The 20974-nt window shown below is 30.3% G+C and overlaps 2 protein-coding genes and 1 non-coding gene across 3 annotated transcripts; 1 reads left to right on the forward strand and 2 right to left on the reverse strand.

The window, feature by feature from the left end:
- Window positions 1-1328: 1328 nt before the first annotated feature.
- On the reverse strand, window positions 1329-4214 carry LOC123918635 (transcription factor MYB46-like). The gene is made up of 2 exons (XM_045970717.1): window positions 3873-4214; window positions 1329-2223 (listed from the first exon to the last, which is right to left on the reverse strand). The coding sequence occupies exons 1-2, from the start codon at window positions 4142-4144 to the stop codon at window positions 1482-1484; spliced, it is 1014 nt and encodes a 337-aa protein (XP_045826673.1). The 5' UTR covers window positions 4145-4214; the 3' UTR covers window positions 1329-1481.
- A 5272-nt stretch (window positions 4215-9486) lies between these two features.
- TRNAA-UGC lies at window positions 9487-9559 on the reverse strand. Its single transcript has one exon. It is a non-coding gene; the product is annotated as a tRNA-Ala (tRNA).
- A 3734-nt stretch (window positions 9560-13293) lies between these two features.
- Window positions 13294-19968, forward strand: LOC123918636 (furostanol glycoside 26-O-beta-glucosidase-like). Its single transcript, XM_045970718.1, has 15 exons — window positions 13294-13387; window positions 13843-13892; window positions 13981-14109; window positions 14757-14793; window positions 15482-15540; window positions 16573-16648; window positions 16951-17028; window positions 17142-17229; window positions 17348-17588; window positions 17884-17999; window positions 18158-18372; window positions 18575-18609; window positions 18707-18809; window positions 18916-19009; window positions 19788-19968. The coding sequence occupies exons 1-15, from the start codon at window positions 13294-13296 to the stop codon at window positions 19966-19968; spliced, it is 1596 nt and encodes a 531-aa protein (XP_045826674.1).
- Window positions 19969-20974: the final 1006 nt, after the last annotated feature.

Consider the following 20974-nt stretch of genomic DNA (forward strand, 5'->3'; position numbering starts at 1 on the left):
ACCACCTACAAACATGATACAACACCCTAGAAGCAAAAGCACAAGTGACAAACATGTGACTATAGGATTCCACATGATCACACACAAAAAAAAAAAACTGATACCACTAATATCAACAATAACTATGCGTCTAAAGAGATATTATCAGGTCGACACCTTATCACAGAATAACTGCCAAAAAACGACAATGACTCTAGAGTGCTCCAACTTTTTCAAACCTTTACTCGGAAGTTAAGATTTTCTCCTTAGAAAGATCTCCCGCCACATTCGACTCTTCAAATAGGGTGATATACGCTGAACTAACAAAGTAAACCCCATCTGATCTATGCTTTCACATCCAAGAATTCTCCTTCATTTAGGGCCTAATTAAACTCACCCACGGGTCATTCCAAAAGGAGGTCGCAGAGAGCCCGTTGTTGATTACTTTGGCTACTTCATCTATGAACCAATCAGTAGGTTGAATTTGAGTTTGACCCCAGCAAAAAAATCCATTCCACAAGGAGAAACCGACCTAGAAAAGCCACTTGACCCTAAGATGAGAAAAAGTCAAGTGTTCACGATACATAGCTGTCAAAATATCCCGCCACAACTCAATTTCCAAAAATGAACCTTCAATGCCACTTACCAAGCAATTCCAAATTAACAAAACACAAAGGTAGTGTCTCTGAATATGTTTCAACACAGTTTAACCAACAACGTCACAAAGGAGAGATAGAAAATCGAGATAAAATTCAAGACAATTAATTAGAGGTTGGATATCCGTCCATATTTCTATAATATAGACATAATAAAATGTTTCAAACTTCAAAGTTTAAATGTAAATCCTTGTTATTTATTTTTATTTTTTTTGTAAAACACATTTCTTTCCTTTTACAAAGCATACCCTTGGACCTTTTTGTTGACATCCATTTTAGAAACACCCAACAATATCTAGAAGCATTTCCATAAAATAGTTGAATTAAAAGTTTTTTATAAAAGAGGTCACTTGATGCCAGAATTTATCCCAAATTAAATTAGGCGGTCAGTAGGCCGGATACTGGTTGGGAAAACATAAAAAAAAACATGGAATTACTACACAAATATAAAAGGAAAACTCAAAGATCTAATCCAAATTTCTACCCTTACTCCAAATAAATCATCCCAAAATATTGTATAAACAAGGGACATGAGACACCACTATCTATCAACATTTCTTTTCATATATAATAATTGTACATATCATATATGACATTCTTGTACATATTTAACTACATATAGTTTTCTGTGAGATACAATTGTGACTGTGACCTCATCAATTTGACAAATTTGCAAGACTAATTACATGATCATCAATTCAAATATACAATGATTGGCTTTTATTTCATTCCTATACTTTTGTTAATCAGTAAAATTTACTCCCTTGTACTGTATAACAGTAAAAATACAAATATTAAAAATGTAAAAAAAAAAGGGAAAATTAAAGGATGAGAACACTTATTGAATCAATTTGAAAAATCAAGAAAGGGAAAAGATGAAACATCTTTCATCAAATCTTCTAAGTCCCAATCTGCAACAGTTAAATCTCCATGAAATAAATTCTCCACTTCATCAACAGCTCTATTTTGATCAATTCTCTTAACAACATTGCAATTGTTAACAATGTTGTTTATGTCATCAAAGTTATAACTACTAATATTGTAATTAGTATCTTCTCCAATATTGCATGCATTAATATTCTCCATTTTTATAGTATTATTTTCAGAAGTAATAGTACTATTATTAACACTCTCTAGAGGAGGAACATTGTAAATTTCCATCTCTACCCCTTCTGCACCATTAATATTTACACTCCCAAACATTTTTTCCAAATAATAACTTTTGTTGTCATGATTATTATTCTGTGAGAAGAATGTTCCTGTAGTACTATTATTGTTGAAAAATCCACCATTAGATGATGACATGATGGTGTTGAAAACTGTGTTTTGTATTGATGGTGGAGATGATGTATTGAACATAGGCATAAAATGATTATCAATATGATGTTGATCTTGTACTGTTGAAGAAGTTATAAACCCTCCTACCATGTTGTTATTGTCTTTGTTAGGATCGTATGAGGATTCATCGCTTGCGTTTGGTGAGGTGTTTGACGATATGTTCTTGAGTCTTTTCTTTATTGTTGAATTCCAGAAGTTCTTGATTTCATTGTCTGTTCTTCCGGGTAAACGTGCTGCTATTTGAGACCATCTTTAAAAATGAATGACAATTTAGTTACGAGTGAATTGGAGAAAAAAAAATCACAAAATAGATGGTGAAAAAATTGATCAGCAAGAAAAAATATGGTGAATCACTATTAACTATAAAAGAAAATTAGCAAGAATAATTTAGAGATAAAAAACATGAAATCATTCTCTAAAAATGGAACTAGAGGTAATTTATTTTTTATTTCTTTATCACTAATTTTCGTAGCTAAATGAGTATAAAATAATAACCGTTACTAATTTATTTATTTTTTACTTATTTTTTTTTAATGGTAGTATATTTTGGGTTGAGTCTCTATAACCTATAAAGATAAAGTATGTGAATCTAACCACTAAATTAATTGGAAAAAAAAGTTGAGTGTTTATGACTATATGTGTGTGTGTTTATTAGTTTCTGTCAATTTTGTATAACTAAAAAAGAATGCATGCTTTGCATGAAAGTTAATTATTTATTTTTCTAACCACACATGTAATATGGAGTGTCTTCAACTCGAAGTCCAAATAAAGACGAATCAAAGTGCCTATATGTTGTTTTCAGTTGTACTTTTGTCTTCTACAAGGAGCCATCTTAATATACATATATTAATAAAATTATTATTATATTTTGATGCATGTTGTGCATGTATTTTTTAACTTTGAATTAGTTGTGTCATATCTTAGACTAATTGATGAGGACTTAAATTTTGACACCCGAAGACTTAAAACAAATCCTTTTGCAAAATTGTTTGTCTACTCTATATGCAAGTACTTTTCTTATGTTGACTTTTTGGCATAATTCTACGTTTTCTAGATATGCATGGGAAAATAGAATTTAATTAACCATGTGATTGGGTGATATAACTTTTGAAAGTAAAATAAAATATTTCAACTACTATTAACGAATATACCCATAATTTTTCAGATATACACCTCTAATATTGATTTTATTTTATTTATTTATTTTACTATTAAAATCTAACTTTTATGTCCACTAAAAAGTGAATTAAGGAACCAATGAAAAATGATGGCATGTAATTTTAGAAATAAGTGTATATTTAGTTCTATTTTTTAGGTGTAAAATTGATTTTGATGTTTTAATGTTCTCAAATAAAAATAATTTTGAAACTTTTTCCTCTTTTTCTTTTTGTTGTTTGAAACTTTTTCCTCTAGAATTGATTGTCAACCTCAATTTTATTGTTCACTTTTACATACATAAATATATTCAAACTTAGTAATCATTTTACATTTGACACAATATTTAGGTAGAATCAATTTTACACCCTTGCTTTCACCTCAATGGCTAAAGATTATAGAACTTTTATAGAGATATTGAATAAGATTCAAATTCTTTTTATTTATTTTCAAAACATTAATCTTGCATCTATATAATTCTATAATTCTTTCACTTTTTCAGATAAGGATGATAGCTACGGCTAAAAGAAGTTGGTGGATATACATGACATAATACATGTGCGTGCAATAATAGTGGTGGAGTTAGTACTCACAAGATCATATAAAAGTTTTTTTTTTAAAAGAAATATCATGTTAATTCATAAATTATCAATAATGTTAATAGTAATAATGCATATATGGAACCAAGTTTGGTAGCAATAAGCTAAGATGAATAAATTGGCAAGGTAGAAAAGTAAAATGGACCTGTTTCCAAGAAGGGAATGCAAATGGATGATAAGTTCTTCTTCTTGTGGTGAGAATGCACCACGTTTAAGATCAGGTCTCAAATAATTAATCCATCTTAGCCTACAACTTTTTCCACACCTTTGCAATCCAGCATTTCTTGCTACATCACTCCAACAACCTTGTCCACTGTTTAACATGTAGTTCATCAACTTATCATCTTCTTCTGGTGACCACAACCCTTTTCTTAGCTTATTGTTGTTTTTTCCAGATGATACCTCTGGCTTCCTCATTGTTTTACTATTCTCTGATCTCTCCTTGATGTAGAGATAAGAGAATTAGGATTTATAGTGAGAGAAATATATATATAATAAGTATATATATAATAAGAAAGAAGCTTCATAGGGAGGGAATGATGATGATAATGATGATGGTGATGGTTGTGGGGTTTGCTTACAAATTAGGGAAGAGTAGTGATGAGAGAAAGAGAAAGAGGAGTTGGTTGGTTGATGTGTCTAGTAGAAAAAGAAAACGGTTTGGAGAGAGACCATGGGAGAGAGAGAGAGAGAGAGAGATATTGAGAAAGATATCTGTCTTCTTGTCTTTGACTCCATACCATTGTCTTTTTTATTTTTCTTAATTTTCTAATTTTTCTTCCCACACAAGCTAATTATCATATATAATACAGCGAAGTCACGAACCAGCAAGCTTGAGCAGTTGTCCGGACTCTACTTTATTCATTGGTTTATAGAGGATGCAGATCCGACGAGTTAAAAACGGACTCTCCACTCATTAGATAGATAAGATCACCAAAACTTCGTGATATGCCGGCGAACTTATTCCAATTCAACAAGAGATCTCAATATTATGGCGATCAAATTTCTTAATATTTTTAGGAGTTAGTTTTAAGACAAAACTGAAATTTTTAAGGATTAGTTTAAGGTAAAATTGAAATTTTTTGTTAGACTAATTATATATTATGTCACATGTAAAATTTTGTTCAGACTCTATCATCTTTCTGACTCCGCCACTATATATATACATGAATCACAGTGTGCCAGATATATAAAATGAAATAATATAATTTATATAATTTATATATACACACAAGTTTGTTTTATAATGAAGCCAAGTTTATAATGAAGCCAAGTTATTTGCTTCCACTTCACATAATGATCTCTCTCTGCTTCTCTACCCCCACACGTGTAGTTGAAGATATATAATGAGCAAGTATATGAGATAATTAATAATTAAGAATAAAGTTACGACGGCATATACTTAATGATAATTATATGCGTGTGTATTAGTTATATTTATGTGCATATAAGATCCACTTGCTTAAGCTTCATTGCCTAAAGAAGTAAAATAGACTCAAAATATAAATATGTACGAACATATATATTATACAAGCCTCTAATTTTGATCATATGTGGAAAGGTGACAAAAGAAGAGATTTGGAGGTATCCTATAGTCTCTCTTTATCTATGTACACAAAGACACACTACCATGATATCCCTATTCCCTGGTATACATTGTTTTGAGTACTACTATTAGTCAAATTGTACAAAGATATGTTACTTTTACTAACAAGAAAGACATAAAAGTTTCAATATCAATTATTCATCTCTATTGGTTTTCATAAATTTTAGTTGTTTACATCCTAGGATAATGTTGGGTCATGCCTAGGTCATGTAGGGTGCAACTTAAAACGAATTCTTAACTCGGGTTAAGTGTGGTCTGACTTCAAAATAAAAATTATCAACTATGGTTGAGATTATCGATTTGGATTAAGTGCAGTCGCTGATTCGTGCAGTCGGCTGCAGTCAAGTCATCAGGACCATCCGATCTTAATCAGATGGTTCCTATTTAAACATGATGTTAAACCAAATCACAATCGTTCAATATTGATCGGATGGTCATAAAGTTGTTGACTGCATGTAGTCATTGTGATTTGTGACTAGACAGAAACTAGGTCCCTGAGATCACATATATGCAACAGATGTAAATTGGCAGGGGGATGGTGACTTTATATGACTATTATTTAACAGTAAACAAAACAGTTTAGTAAATTGAGGTTGAAGAAAGTGATTAATTTACTTTAACCTTCTATGGCTTTGTCAAGCATAGTCTTTTCCAAAGAAAGGTGAATCATGCTAAAAAAAGAAGAAAGAAATGGTTCAACCATATCTTGACTTTCTAGACAAATTCTTAAAAGCATGGAAAGCATGCATACAGCATCTCAACCTGCAAAACAAGTTGAATTGGAGAACCAAAAATCTACCCTATGATAATATATTTTGTTTAATTATAAAGGTTAATTAATGCATCCTGCTGACGTACTTATGATAATATATTTTGGGATTATTTTCCTTATTTCAAAAATCAACTCATAGAAAACTTGCTATTATATACATAGGAGTTGTGTTTATGGTAGTTAAAGTGGTTGATGTTATAGGCTAAACATTTCTCTAAAGATCATTATAGATGATTAGAAGAAGTGAAAACCATAGAAAAAACTCTCCACTACTGTCTAACTAATTTAAGCACTAAGTTGGTTAATGCATCAAAATGAAACTCCAAAAATATTTTTAAAGAGGAATAAAGTAAATTAACCAATTCCTGCAAGAGTAAAAAGAGAGTCAATTTGAGTAAGGATAATGGATGTCATTTATATATAGTCGTCACTATGAGAGGTCTTTAAATTATTATGAGTGTTGTTTCTCATTATAACTTCCTTACATTCTACAGACTCAGAAAAGCTACAAGGATTGTCAAAAAGTTAAAAGATAGTACAAGGAAAAGTTAAAAGAAGCAATCAATTTAATAAATTGGGATCCCCCCAAAGGGACCAAGTGGGCTAGAGGGAAGGATGGATATGATACTATAGAATTTAATTAAAGAGTTTTTACGCTCTCATATCATTTAAAATGTTTGACTTTAGTGATAAGTACTTATAAAGTCACACATTTGATTGTGACTTCCCGATAGTGTACAAGTACTTTTAACACTGACCCCTCTGGTTGGTCAAGAATTGTTCTCACCATAATCGAACTCGGGTTTTTTCGAACAATTCGTCCAAGAGAGAGTTCATTAACCACTTGAACATAATGTCTTGGTTTAAAACAGTTGACTTTAATCATAAAATATTTCTAAAGTCACGTATATGATTGATTGTGATTTGTTAACAGTGTATCCCAAATAAACTCTAACATATTATTTACAAAATTGACCCAGCTAGCTAGCTCGATTGGTGAGTTAAGAGACACCGAAGGAGTTTAAGAAGGAGGTGTACGGTCGATCTTTAAAAACTAACATAACCACTTACTAATATTTTACTATCTAAAAAAAATTGTCCTAATTAAAATCATGTGGCAACATGATTTTCTTGGGTATTAAGAATTGTGTGATTTGAGTTGTGACATAGGATATTTGCTTGGGTGTAGGTAGAAAAAAAAGTTCAAAGAATATAAACAAAGTACCATTTGTCCACCTCAGAAATCCAATTCATGTCGTTAACAACACATCATATTGCTTTGACTTCAAATAATATAATGATTAATCACAAATTTTCTATATACTACTGTAGACTCTAGAGTGAATATGTGAAAGGATTCGTGTCCATAAATCCTAAAACCTTCACATAAATACACATCATAAGATTGACCGATGCTTGAAGTTGCTTCAAAATGCAACTTTAATCAATAAAAATTAAAGGGTAGAAAAGTACTTTTATCAAAATAGAGCCATAGAAATCACAAAAAACAAACAGTTGCATTAATACGTACATGTTTGGATATTACTATCCATTAGCTAAAATTAGACATAAAACTTCCAAACTCCTAAGACTTGAAACTTTTCTATGCTTTCTCTATACTGCATGTTATCTTGGCAAAGTATAGCACTATTCTTATTCATGTTGATTACCTCATAAGTAAGCAAGCATGACTTTAGTTAGATAAGAAGGGTCCTACCAACAACAACTTTCCAATACTAACCTATCAATATATTAAGAAAGTGCAACCACCATAGTAACGAACTATCTAAAGGCAATGGACATATGATATAATGAATGTTTAAGAAAAGAGCTACAAAATCAGCATGGAAAATTGTGATAGCTAGATAAAGACAAGTATAATAAATGAATACACAAATCAGTAGTATGAGTGTCTTACACTTATTAGGAATATATATCACACATACATAAATTTGAGGGGACCTGGATCCTCTTTTCCAGCTCTCTCTACAACCTCATATATATACTCCCTTAGTAATAAAGACCAGATACATTAAATAAATATACAATGAATTTAAAAAGTACAATTTTGCTTATAAAGTGTCATGGAGGGAGTAGTTTTCTATCTCTCTCATCTCACCTTTGTATTTTTTTCTTCATGCATATGCAACACTGTAGTAGAGGATGGAAATATCTAGAGTATAATGGGAAGAAAAGAAATAGACATGTACACAGGGTATGTATGTGATGGAAAAAGATTTCATCGTGATTAAAGGGACATTTTAAAAAAACTTGTTTTGACTTATGATATTAAGAAACGTTCCAGCAACAAAGTTATGTCCACTCCACAGTAAACAGAGATTGTGTCACCAAGAATTGTCGTATGAAAAACAAGCCGTTTTAAATCGTAACCATTTGATTTATGTTAAGAAGTCTCACATTAGTTGTAAGATGGTCTGAATATATATTTAATTACACCGCGAAAATTAGTGAATAGGTAAAAAAGATCCCGATTTTATACTATGTCAAGTAATTTGGTCTTTCTGCTAACTTGTATCTAATTTATTGTCAAATTAGTTCATGAATTGTATCATTCACTAACAAAATATACTCCCTACAAGTAATTTGGGTTATATATCATTTACTGCCAAATTAGTTCTAACAAGTTACCAGAAGGACTAAGTTGTCCGATGTCATTCAAAATCGGGGCTTTTTTGCTTACTCAATCGGGGCTTTTTTGCATACTCACAATTTTCACAGGTGTAAATGTCAACCCCTACAGTTTCAAGAGACGAATTTGTGATTTACTCAAATTTTCTCTCAGTTGTCTCCACAATTGTTGCATGGTGCAGCTGCCGTAGGGGATACTAACTTCAGATTGTTTTTGCATTTGCCCTGCCGTTCTCAGTCTTTTAAACCAGAGAAGCTTACCCATTGGACTATTGGAGAAGGGTCAAGGGTCCAATCCAATTAGAGGCCCACCATAGAATCAGGACATAGCACATATTATAATAGGATTTGAGATTTACTTATGTCACCCTACGAGTTTCTCGTGCGCCCTACGCTTTTCCCATTTTAACCTTCAGCTACTTAAGTAGCGGACGTTATAAAAATGAAATTTCTTGAAACATGTCGTCCCGCTACTTAAGTAGCGGACGTTATAAAGGTAGGGTGTTTTTGGATGGTGTCCTGTCCGCTACTTAAGTAGCAGATGGTTGTATTTTGATAAATTCGTAGGGCGTGCGAAAAAATGGGTAGGGTGGAAAAAATAAATCTCATAGTCGTTTAAGGATATGCATATTAAGAAATGCAATAATTAGAAGAATGAGAAAGATTATTTTACTAAATCATCTTTATTTTTTTATACTAAAAAGCAAAACTACAACCTACAGTAGTAAAATATGGAGATGCGGGGTATCGAACCCCGTACCTCTCGCATGCAAAGCGAGCGCTCTACCATGTGAGCTACATCCCCATGCACTATCATAAATGTAAAGTAATAGAAATACTTTGAGAATAGTGTTCCTAATCTTAATTAGAGGGTACAGTTAGATGATACCTTTGCTAGTATTTGATATCTATATTTTGCATATGTATGTATAAACAAATTAGAGACAAAACTGAAAACAGACATTTATTCGTGGCAAAAATTGAAGTCGCAAAAATATTAGAGGCACGCATAAAGTTAGAGTTTGTCCAAAATTAGAGACAATTCTTTTGTCTCTAACTTAACATATTGTTCACTAGCATTGGAAAATAAAATTGCAAATGTCTCTAACAGAAATGAACACATGTTTGACAAAAAATTGTAATGTTTGTCTTTAAGCGTCGTCTCTAACTTACAATAGTTTGTCCTTATGAAGACGAACTTTAAATCTCATTTCTAACATCAGTTATCAAAATTTAAATTGTAATGTTTTTTATATATAAATGATCTATTTTTGTACCATTGAAAAATTAAAATCAAACATGTAAGTAACTCTACAATATCAAATATCAAATCATTCATATTTCAATCAGGCACAAATATTAGAACTCTAGCATGCAATTACTCATATAAATTACAGAGAGTAGTTTGCAATTAGTTTTAAGGCTAGCATATACATACATTGATCTGTGCTTGTTCTTCCTTGAACCACTCATTTGGTTTCTCCTTTGGCCTATGAAGTCGCTCATAAAGCTCAAACCAAGTTGGTTCCCTATTCAATTCCGCCTTCTAAAAGAATAATAAGCAAACATTAAATTAGTACAAAGTTAATTAAATAGTCATGCTTTCAATAAGAGTTACTAACCATTCTTTTGGCATGTTCTCTTGCAGATATATATGGATCCTCCACTATGCACATTGTGTCCATCTTTGAGACTGCCTATTTCTCTTATTCATCATAGAAACTTTTTGCCAAGTATCGTCTTGCCATTTAACCCTCAATCGTTCTAGATTGTTTCACCAATCCAACCACCCTTATCTTTACCACCGCGCCCCCTGAACAAAGCATTTGTTAGGGCTAAAGATCCCCTACTATTGAAGCTCTTTTAAATTTTGTCTTCATCTTGTTACAAACAAAAGCAGTTTCAAAATCAATTGAACAGCAGCATAGAAGCACTTTTGAAACTTTAATAAGACTACTGAGTGTAGCTAAGTTAGTTGTTGATGATTGATGATCAGATTAGTTTATAACTAGCAGAGCAGATCCAATATGTATGGACGAATCTATTCAGCTGGTCCTTTTCTATAATGTTAATGTGTCAAAGTCCATCAGAACTAAAAATCACAACCGATCAAATTGCTCTCGGGATTTCTCCAACATCCTTGGTTGACTAGGATTGACAAATGTAAAACTTTTCACCCAGTTTTGATGTTAAAGAGAAAATTTAAGAACACAATCATCATGTATAATGTAAATAAATGACAAAATTATAAGCAGCTGAACAAATCTGATATGAACAGCATTTAACTTTGTTTTAAACCATAAAATAACAAAATGAAATTAGGTTCAGACATATAAGAGCAAACTATAATTTACCTTTGCAATTTGGACACTAGCCTACAATGAAACCTTAGCCTAGTCCATAACATGCATAGCTCTCCTATAATTGCCACATTTGGTTTGTTTGGAATAATAAGTTCATTAACTCAAAAAATGCAATCTGTGACTTGATCAATGGGAGATTATATTTCTTCATTTCATTATTAACTCTAGTCAGAACATAAGTACCAAGAGAAGGTATAGAGCCATACATTACCATCTCCTCATAGAAATTGTGTTCTCCAGCCATACTACTTCCACAAAAGGAGTTGCTTGAAACCATTGGGGGAATGGTAGGCCTTCTTTCACCATGGCTAGTCCAACGATAGTATCCACTCTTAAACCCCTTCATACAAAGGTGCCCCTTGACATCTTAGCTTTCCTTCATTCTTGTAATTTTCTTGTGCACAAGCGAACTCGATAAACTTGACAACCTCCTGCCATAAATTTAACTGTAACTCGTTGTCTATCAGACCTATTCCTTTAACCATCCACTTGCACTGCGCAGGAATTACAATTGACAAGGATTTTGCATCAAGATTCCTAGCAACACATAGGTAATCTTTAAGTGCTAAAATATTTAGATTCTTTATAAATTCAATATGACTAAGGTCTACCATTGACGGAAAATCAGCAAAATTTCATAAAGCAATTATATAATAAAAGATTCATATTCCATAATAAAATTGAAAAACATAGCTAAAGGGTGCAAGAAGATATAATGTGAGTACTAACAGAGTCAATTGGTACAAACAGAATCGTATAAAGCTTATATTTTACAGTTTCATTTGAGTAAGTGCCTGTTAAAATAAGTGGGAGGTTTTGCCTGTAATAATTATTTAGGGGATACACAGCCACAAAACAGGTACTTTGCTTGGATTCAAAACAGAAATTTTCTAAAGCTAAAACACTCTATAGCACTGACACTTTTTTTATTTATTTATTAACCCTCTGGTTCTCGGTGGAATATGCCTTGGTAATCCAGAGTTCGGCCACGAGGTAAGTAAAGTCTGGCCAACAGTACTCGAATTGAGCACCGACACTTCTGATTGAAGATGTATCTGGCGTCTAACATGATACCGACACTTCTGATTGAAGATGTATCTGGCGTCTAACATGATACCGACACTTGTAATTACATTCAATTAACTAATTTTCTTAAATTATTATCTATGTCAACTATCGGTGTTAGTGTCTTTTTTAACCAAACTATGAAATAGTGAGCAAATACATCTTAAACAATTCAATAATATGATGTGTTGAAATAGTGAGCATATTTTTTAAACCAAACTATGAACAAATGTAACACAAATCTAACCGCATTCGAAGCACAGATAGAAAATTAGAAATCATAGAGTGTCATGTCATAGATAATTTAGAAATAAACCTTACCTGAAGCTTAGAGTTGATGCTGCAGTGTACTAATTAGGGTTTATAATTAGGGTTTCTAATTGGGGTTTCTTCTAGGGTGCTAGTATTGGGATCAAGTTAAGTGAATGGTGAGAGCGTTTTGAACGTTTTCGAGGGAAGGGTGGCAATGGTGGGAAAATGTTGGTTTAAGCTAATTTTCGTAGAGAATACATTTATTATTTGCTTTAAAAAAATACATTTATTATTTTAAACCAAAGTTCCGTTGTTCCACGTGCAACTACAGAGACTAATCTCTTCGAAGTAACTGATATTGATTTAAGGGGTTGACCTATCCCAATAAATGTTTTTCCATACGCACTGACCGGGGATCGAACCCAACACCAAATGATTAAGGGACTCAAGTATCTACCACTTGTGTCACACTATGTTGGTAAATACATTTATTATTTATTGAGTCAAATTATTTTTTATATTTGCTTAAGGAAAATATTTATATAAGCACCTGTATTTTCAATATGATTTGATGTACATTAATAAGTAGTAACAAATTAACAATTTTTTTTTATTAAAATAAAAAAATTATATATACAACTCACTAACACCATTATGTTGTTGGAAATTCTATATATAGCAAGATGATTTGTATTCATCAAGATGAAAAAAAATTAAACAAGTATAATAATAGATTTTTGTTGGAATATTAACTTGTCGGTTGTCATAAGACATAAATTTAGAAAATTGAACTTATTTTTTCTCCACTATAAAGTATATTTTTTTATATCAGAATTTGGCATTCACTTCAATTCCAAAAATGGAGATTCTATCATCTTTGCGCATTTCTGAAACTACTCTTGCAACCTTAGTCCTTGTATTGCTTTTCAGCATTCCCACACAAGCACAAGAATGTATGTTTTTTATTTATTTATTTATAAATATCTTATTAATTTAAACAATTAAAACAATAGGAAAATCAAAATTACACATTGGTAAAACATATGGATCCAATTAAATATTTTTTATTCTTCATCATATTAGGTTATTATGTTCTTCTTTGGTCTATAATTTTAAGACTCCAATCACTTGGAGCATTTGTTTGTCTCTAAATATTAAAAAAAATAAATTATATTTTTATATACATTAGTATTCATTTTCTAAATGTGTCATTTATATATTAATACTACTAATTTGTCTTACAATATGAAAAGTCAATATTATACATAAAGTGTAATTTATTGATAGTTGTACATAAGTTATACCCAAAAAAATGTCAAATGATCCTATAAATAGAGACAAAGAGAATATTAGTATCATTGATTAATGTTTTTCATTCCATAATTGGTTTATTATGTTAATATTGCAGATATTCTTTCCAAACAAAAACCAACTCAACATGCCTTATCCGTGTCACAGGTGCTCATGATTAAGTTAATAATTTTGTTCTTAGAAACAATAATATTAATATTGTTTAATTAATATATGTCATTATTGTTTCATATAGATTGGAAAAGCATCTAAGATGATTAATCCATATGACTCTATATTAGAATTTCTAAATTCTTCAAGCTTTCCAAATCGGACATCATTTTCACATGACTTTTTGTTTGGTACTGGTACTTCTGCCCTTCAAGTAAGTGTTAAAATTTCATAGACATAGATATAGCTCCAATAAAAAAAGATGTGGGCTAACTATATTTTTTATCCTATAAAACGATCAAGTTTCATTTTTCGTTCCCTAAAAAAACAATTGCAATTTTTATTCCTTACATAATTATCATGTAATTAGTTTTAGTCTGGAAGAGGCATGATGAAACAAAACATGTTTAATAATCCTTAACTTATAAATTTTTTAATAATTTCTTATAGAATTGTATAAAATATTATAAATAGTTTCTCCTCAAATATTATTTTTAATATGAGATGAATTCAATGTGGATTTTAAGATGCCAAATTAAATACCATATAAAAGTAACAAAAATCTTGACCTAGAAATCAAATTCTGTGGAGAAACTTTTTATAATATTCTAAATATGTTTGGAAAAAATTATTCAAAAATATATGTTGACTTTTTTTTTTAAGGTAAAAATATATGTTGACTTAACAATCAGGACTAAAATTACTTTTGCAGAATAATTTTTAGGGACGAAAAATTGCACAAAATTTAAAGGGAAGAAAAATGAACATAATAATTTATTGGATGAAAAACATATATTTAACACAAAAATTTAAGGTATTATATAAGTTAATTTATTACTAACTAGTTTTTGGTAACATTAGATTGAAGGAGGACTTCATGAAGGAGGAAGAGGACTTGGTATATGGGATGAAATAATTAAACAAAACAAAGGTTAGAAATTCAATAATTTAATAATTTCAATACTTTAGAGTTTTGTTTGGTATGGTACTCAACATCAATAATTTAATTTCATGTCATTTTTTATATTTATGTTTTTAAAATGTAAATTTAAGTTTTAGACTAATTTTTTATTTAGGTTACGCGTATCTAATAAAAAATAACAAATATCAGGATACACATTTTTATTACTCTAATTAGTAAATATATTTACTAGTAGTATGTCAAAAGTCAAAGTTCATCCTATGAAGTGAGGAACATATACTATATAGAGTAAATAATAAATTTGTACTATTTGGTACACTGTACACATGTTAAGCAAGAGTTGTTATATAAATTTGTGGGATTAAATGAGTATTTCAAGCTTTTCGCTCATATATGGGGGGATGAGTCCCACCAAAAAATCACTTTCTTGCCCCTCTCACAATGCAACCAAAGGAGGTAAACACAAATTTCAATAAACTTTTTATACTCTCTACCATCAATATCCGTCAACTTTCTCTTGAAACAAACGGGTCATTACTTCTATTTTACCTATCCATCTTTGAATATGTAGTAATGACATTTGATATTTATATCCATATTAGAATATAATCTCAGTTTCAGTGGTTAATTACAGTCATTTTTTTTCTTTCTTCTTGAAAAGCAGGTTTGTATTTAGATGCTGCTAAGTTTCCATCAAAGATTGAACATTACAAGCGATATAAGGTCAGTGCACCAATAGTGGATTTATATGCTTTTTGTTTTGCATACACATTAAATATTTTACTTTTTATTAGAAAATATTATTATATTGATGAAAACGAAAGTCAATCATCTTCGCGGTAACTCTTGAGTCTAAGCATAAAGCTAAGATTATACTTTATTTACTATATGTTGGAACATGATGAAGGAATTTGGAGGGAACTTGGTATTGAAATAAACACAAGTGTAAGAACCATGTGTAGTGTGAATTGGAAAAAGACTCTTTGAGTCCCACATTGGAAAAATCACACCACTTGGTAGTGTTTATATATCACAAGTTGGCAACCAAGGGTGTGCCCTTGGGGTACCCACTTTTGTAAGAAAGGGAGACCACACACAATGTCGAATATCACGCGCGCGCGCCGCCGCCGCCGTCCGACCGGCTCGGCTCGGCTCGGTTCTTTTTCTCTGCATTCTGAGAAAACTGCTTCTTTCCTTCTTCGAAAATTATTTTGTTGTTTCATATTTTGAACGGTTGTAAACCGTAGAATTGATATTCGTATATCAATTAGAGTGGTTCGAAATTTTCGACCATACTTGGTGTTTTTCTGGCCGATACTACAGTGCAGTAGTTTATCGGTATTTTCATTGAAAACGGCTGTTTTATCCTGGGGACTTCGCGGTTGATATACTACAGTGCACTTCTTCGAGTAGTTCCGCGAAACGTCTTAAAGAAAGCGACCTAGTACGCGACTCAGCCAATAATTTGTTTCTTTGCCAATTTTGAAAATTCGTTTTTCCTGTTTTTATAAACTCAGTAAAACCGTTTTACAACACTATACATTATATAGAGATTAAGAACACCAATCTTATTATTCATTGAATTTTGGTTATCTTATATATTACTCAACATGTAATGGATCTAATAGATTTACAGTGTGTATTGTAAAAAAAAAAGGATTGATAGTGTAGGAAAATATAAGAAAAAGTATGCATCTTGTATTTGATTAATTTTTTCATTTAACTTTACTTGTTTTAATTTCTATGGTTTTGTAGGAGGACGTGCAACATTTGAAGAAGCTAGGAATAAATTCTTACAGAATGTCTATCTCTTGGAGTAGAGTATTACCAGGTAAAAGTTTCAAATCAAAAAAATCTAACAAGTAAAAAGTTATGCAAATTATATTGTCTAAAAAACAATGTTATGCAAATTATAATTTGGTCATTCTTTATGCTATGTGTAGTGTTTTACTTATTGTTCTTCATACTCTTCTGCTTCATTTTTTTAGATAATCTTCTTCTTAAATTATCAAAAAATATTATTCTTAAAATTGTATTTCATATGCCAACAAATTATGTGACTGTATATTAATTTTTTACAATATTTAACCATACATTTATTTTTGTCTCAATTTTCAATGACCAATTATATAGATGGAACCTTGAAAGGAGGTATAAATCAAGAAGGTATCAACTTCTACAACAATTTGATCAATGAGCTACTTGAAAATGGTATGACTTGAAGCATCCGATATTCATTGCAATAATTAGTTTCAACGTAAATTTTGTTTAAAATACATGCAACAATTTTTATTTTACTTTATGTGATCCAACTAAATGTGCAGGTATTGAACCATTTGTTGGTATTATGCACGCTGACTATCCATTAGCTCTTAATCAAAAGCTTGGTGGCTTCTCAAATCGTTCCATTGTGTAAGTTTACCACAATATATCATGTCTTTTTGATATTTTTGTTTTCAATAAATTGATCTAACCTTATAACTATGCTAATACTTATTTTGTTTATGTAAAAAAATATATCAAATTTCAGGAAACATTACAAGGATTATAGTGAACTTCTATTCAAAACATATGGAGATCGAGTGAAACATTGGATTACAGTGAATGAAATAGAAGTCACATCTCTATTTACATTCATGCTCAGCCGCGATCCTTTATCTACTGATCAAGCATGCCAAAATACTAAAATATGTACACAAGTATATACTGTATTTCATAATTTACTCATTTCCCATGCTACAACGTCAGAGTTATACAGAACAAAATTCCAAGTAAGACATATTTTGGAAATTGCATGTTACATATATAACATAAACATTAACTCCAAATTAAAAAATATATATGTAGATTAACAGTTGAGATTCACAACAATGCAACTAAAGGGAGTCTGAACCATTGATATAAGTAATGATCATTGTTACACTTAATTTAGTAAAATAAAATAAATTGACATTAACAATTATCAAAATTAGTGAAAGATTTATAAAATAAGGAGAATTTAAAATAAGAAATAAAATTCTTGTCAAAAATAAAATAAATTTATTTACCATCAAATATTTTATACAGACAATACAAAGGGGGGAAATTGGACTCTCTCTTTCATCAGGAAGATATGTCCCATATAGTTCCAAATCAGAGGATGTGGTTGCTGCTCAAAGACTAATGGATTTCTATTGGGGATGGTTAGTGCATTTTACTTACCCTACAAATGACACACCTTTTGTGTTTTTAGCACTAGTTCGATTTCAAAGTTACGCTTTAATCTTTTTCATCCTCTTTTGAGGGTCAATACATATGCATAACAAAAAAATTAATTAGCATTTTTTTTTCAAACTTGCAGGGTTTTAGATCCAATCTTCCATGGAGACTATCCAAAAATAATGAAAGAGATAGTTGGAAATAGGCTACCAAAATTCACTGAAAAGGAGAAACACATGTTAAAAGGAAGCACAGACTTTATTGGCGTTAATTATTATACTTCTCACTTTGCTAGACATGAACCAAATAGAACCAATGTTATGTTTGACAATTATGATGCCCTAGCTGTTTCAGAAGGCAAGTTTTTGCTCTAACTAAATTCTACTTTAAAAAAAGAGTAAAGTTAATTGGTATACAAAGACATCACTATACAAAATTGTTAGTGAGGTTGATACCACAAACTTTATCAATCAAACTATACTTATTTAATATGTCAGATTATAATATAATAGAACGATTGATTATTTGCATATTCTTTGTCATCATTTCGTAATTGCAGTTTTTAATGCTGAAGGAAAAACCCTTGGTTATAAGGTGAGAAAATAATGATGAGTTTAGAAGAAGCACATATGTTCGGGGAATAACGTTACTATTTTATTCTTACTTCTTGTTCGATGTTGATAATTTGCAGGATCAGTACAGTATGGACTATGTCTATCCTGAAGGACTATATAATGTTTTAATCTACATTAAGAAAAAGTACAATAATCCCAAAATATACATTACTGAAAATGGTTGGTAGTGCATTCTATTACTTCTATTACATTATAAGGAATATCTATATTTTATGCTACAAAAGAAATTAATCAATATACTTTTTGTAAAATCCTCTTTGTGTAGGTATTACTTCTACAAAAATCCCAAATCCATTAAAGGACGAACACCGAACTGCTTACATTGCCGCACATATAAATGCTACTAAGGCAGCAATTGAGTAAGAATTTTTTCATATCTTTAGAAATCTATGGGTGACACAATAATAAATATCACGATACAATTAACTGTTTTTTTTTAATTAATGATCTATTCTCTTAATACATGCACACATTTTAGATTTTTTTTTAATTGCCCCTAATTTTTTTTACAATAATACCCCTGTTTTCAAAAAAAATTGCCATAATACCCCTCCTTTTGAACAAGATATTTTAAAGTCAAATGATAAGGATATAGGAACTTAGAAAGTAATATAATAAATTGACATCATATTTTTAATATGTGTACAAGTTCAAAATGTTTTTAATCGACTAAATGAGAGTAGTACAAAATTCAAAAAATAAAATATTAATTGTATTTTATTGTTTTTTTACTATGAATTCATTTAAAAACTTCTTGAAAAAGAAATATTAAAATTCTATAAGTTAAGATAATTTAGAAAGTAATATAAGAAATTGACATCATGATAAAATATATTTGAATAACTGTGTAATACTTTTCGGATTGTTCGAGCATAAATTTCAAACTAATTTTTGTATCAGAACTATTTGATTTTACTTAAAAGTGTATTGTTCACTTTAAAGAAGTTGCATCTGTTACATATTTATTTATTTGTTGTTGGTTCTAAATATATCTAATATCAAAGGACAACCAAATTTAAAGTGACGAAACTTAATACCCATTGGTGTGAAAGTTAGATGAATAAGAAATTATGTGATTTTATTACTTGTTTTCACAATAAACTAATATTCAATATTTTTATATGTTTACATTTATAGTGATGGTGTAAATGTTCAAGGATACTTTGTATGGTCAGCATTTGATACATTTGAATTTCAAATGGGCTATTCTGCACATTGGGGTCTTTATCATATTGATTTTAATGATAGTCTCAAGCGTATACCAACTGACGCAGCTAAATGGTACACAAAATATCTGACATGTGATTTGGGGCACTAAAACACCCTTTCGATTGAAATCAATTTAGAAAGGAAAGGAGACTAGTATAAATGGAGAAATGTAAAGGAATCTCACTTGAAATATAATTGTTCACAACATGTTGTTTATTTCATTTTTTTATTTGAAATTTTTAAAAGTATTCACATTTGTAATTTGAATTTATACTAGTGTATATACTTTTGCGATGTTATAACACTTCATATTATTGATTAGATCATAATAAAAGATGTTATGTTTTGATATTAAAAAAATCAAAGAATAATTCTTAATTATTACAATAAATGCTTACATCATAAACTATTGAATCTATCCTAATGTACTAATTAAATTGCAAAGCAGAAAGAAATTTTAATGAATAAATAATAACTCGATGCCAAAACTCGTGCTCCTACTTCAATTGTCTATCTAAAAAATAGAAACTAGACATCGTAAAATTTACTATCTCAGTGAGTTCTTTACTAAAAACTATAAAGGTTAATCTCTCTATCATAGAGTTATAAATATAACTTTGCTAAGACTAAACACTAAGTCTCTTAACTCTAATGAGGTCCACTTCCTATTCCAAACCCAAGTTACTTGTTAACATTATGTAATTAAATTCCAATATAAATAAAAAGGTTAATCATCCTTTTGGTCCATGCAATATTGGGGTGTTAGTTTTTGTTTTAAAATATAAAATAGATTCCACCGTTGTCATATCAAACTCATTATTACTTTTAGTCTTTCATTTAAATTATTGGTTAAATATGTTTTTAATCCCTACATTTAAGAAGACTTTTAAAAATAGTCCCTTTCTTTAATTTTTTAATTATTTATAAATTCCTATATTTTATATCCGTTATTGGATTTGGTCCCTCCGTTTAGTTGATGCTCGGTAAGCAAACCAAATGCTCATGTGTCACTTGTTGTAACATCCCAACTTTAATTAATAGGAAAATATTAATTAGAGATGTTATTGGAAACTAAATAGAAATGAGAGTACAAGTATTAAGGGATACTCAAATGA

Source organism: Trifolium pratense, linkage group LG3 (assembly GCF_020283565.1).
Source record: "Trifolium pratense cultivar HEN17-A07 linkage group LG3, ARS_RC_1.1, whole genome shotgun sequence".
Lineage (NCBI taxonomy): Eukaryota > Viridiplantae > Streptophyta > Magnoliopsida > Fabales > Fabaceae > Trifolium > Trifolium pratense.

Bases quoted from the DNA above. Each gene is read 5' to 3' on its own strand.
- LOC123918635 (XM_045970717.1), bottom strand. From the start codon at position 4,144: ATGAGGAAGCCAGAGGTATCATCTGGAAAAAACAACAATAAGCTAAGA. The intron at 2,224-3,872 runs GTCCATTTTACT...TCATTTTTAAAG, and splicing joins CATTCCCTTCTTGGAAACAG to ATGGTCTCAAATAGCAGCAC.
- LOC123918636 (XM_045970718.1), top strand. From the start codon at position 13,294: ATGGAGATTCTATCATCTTTGCGCATTTCTGAAACTACTCTTGCAACC. The intron at 13,388-13,842 runs GTATGTTTTTTA...TTAATATTGCAG, and splicing joins TCCCACACAAGCACAAGAAT to ATATTCTTTCCAAACAAAAA. The intron at 18,373-18,574 runs GCAAGTTTTTGC...TCGTAATTGCAG, and splicing joins TGCCCTAGCTGTTTCAGAAG to TTTTTAATGCTGAAGGAAAA.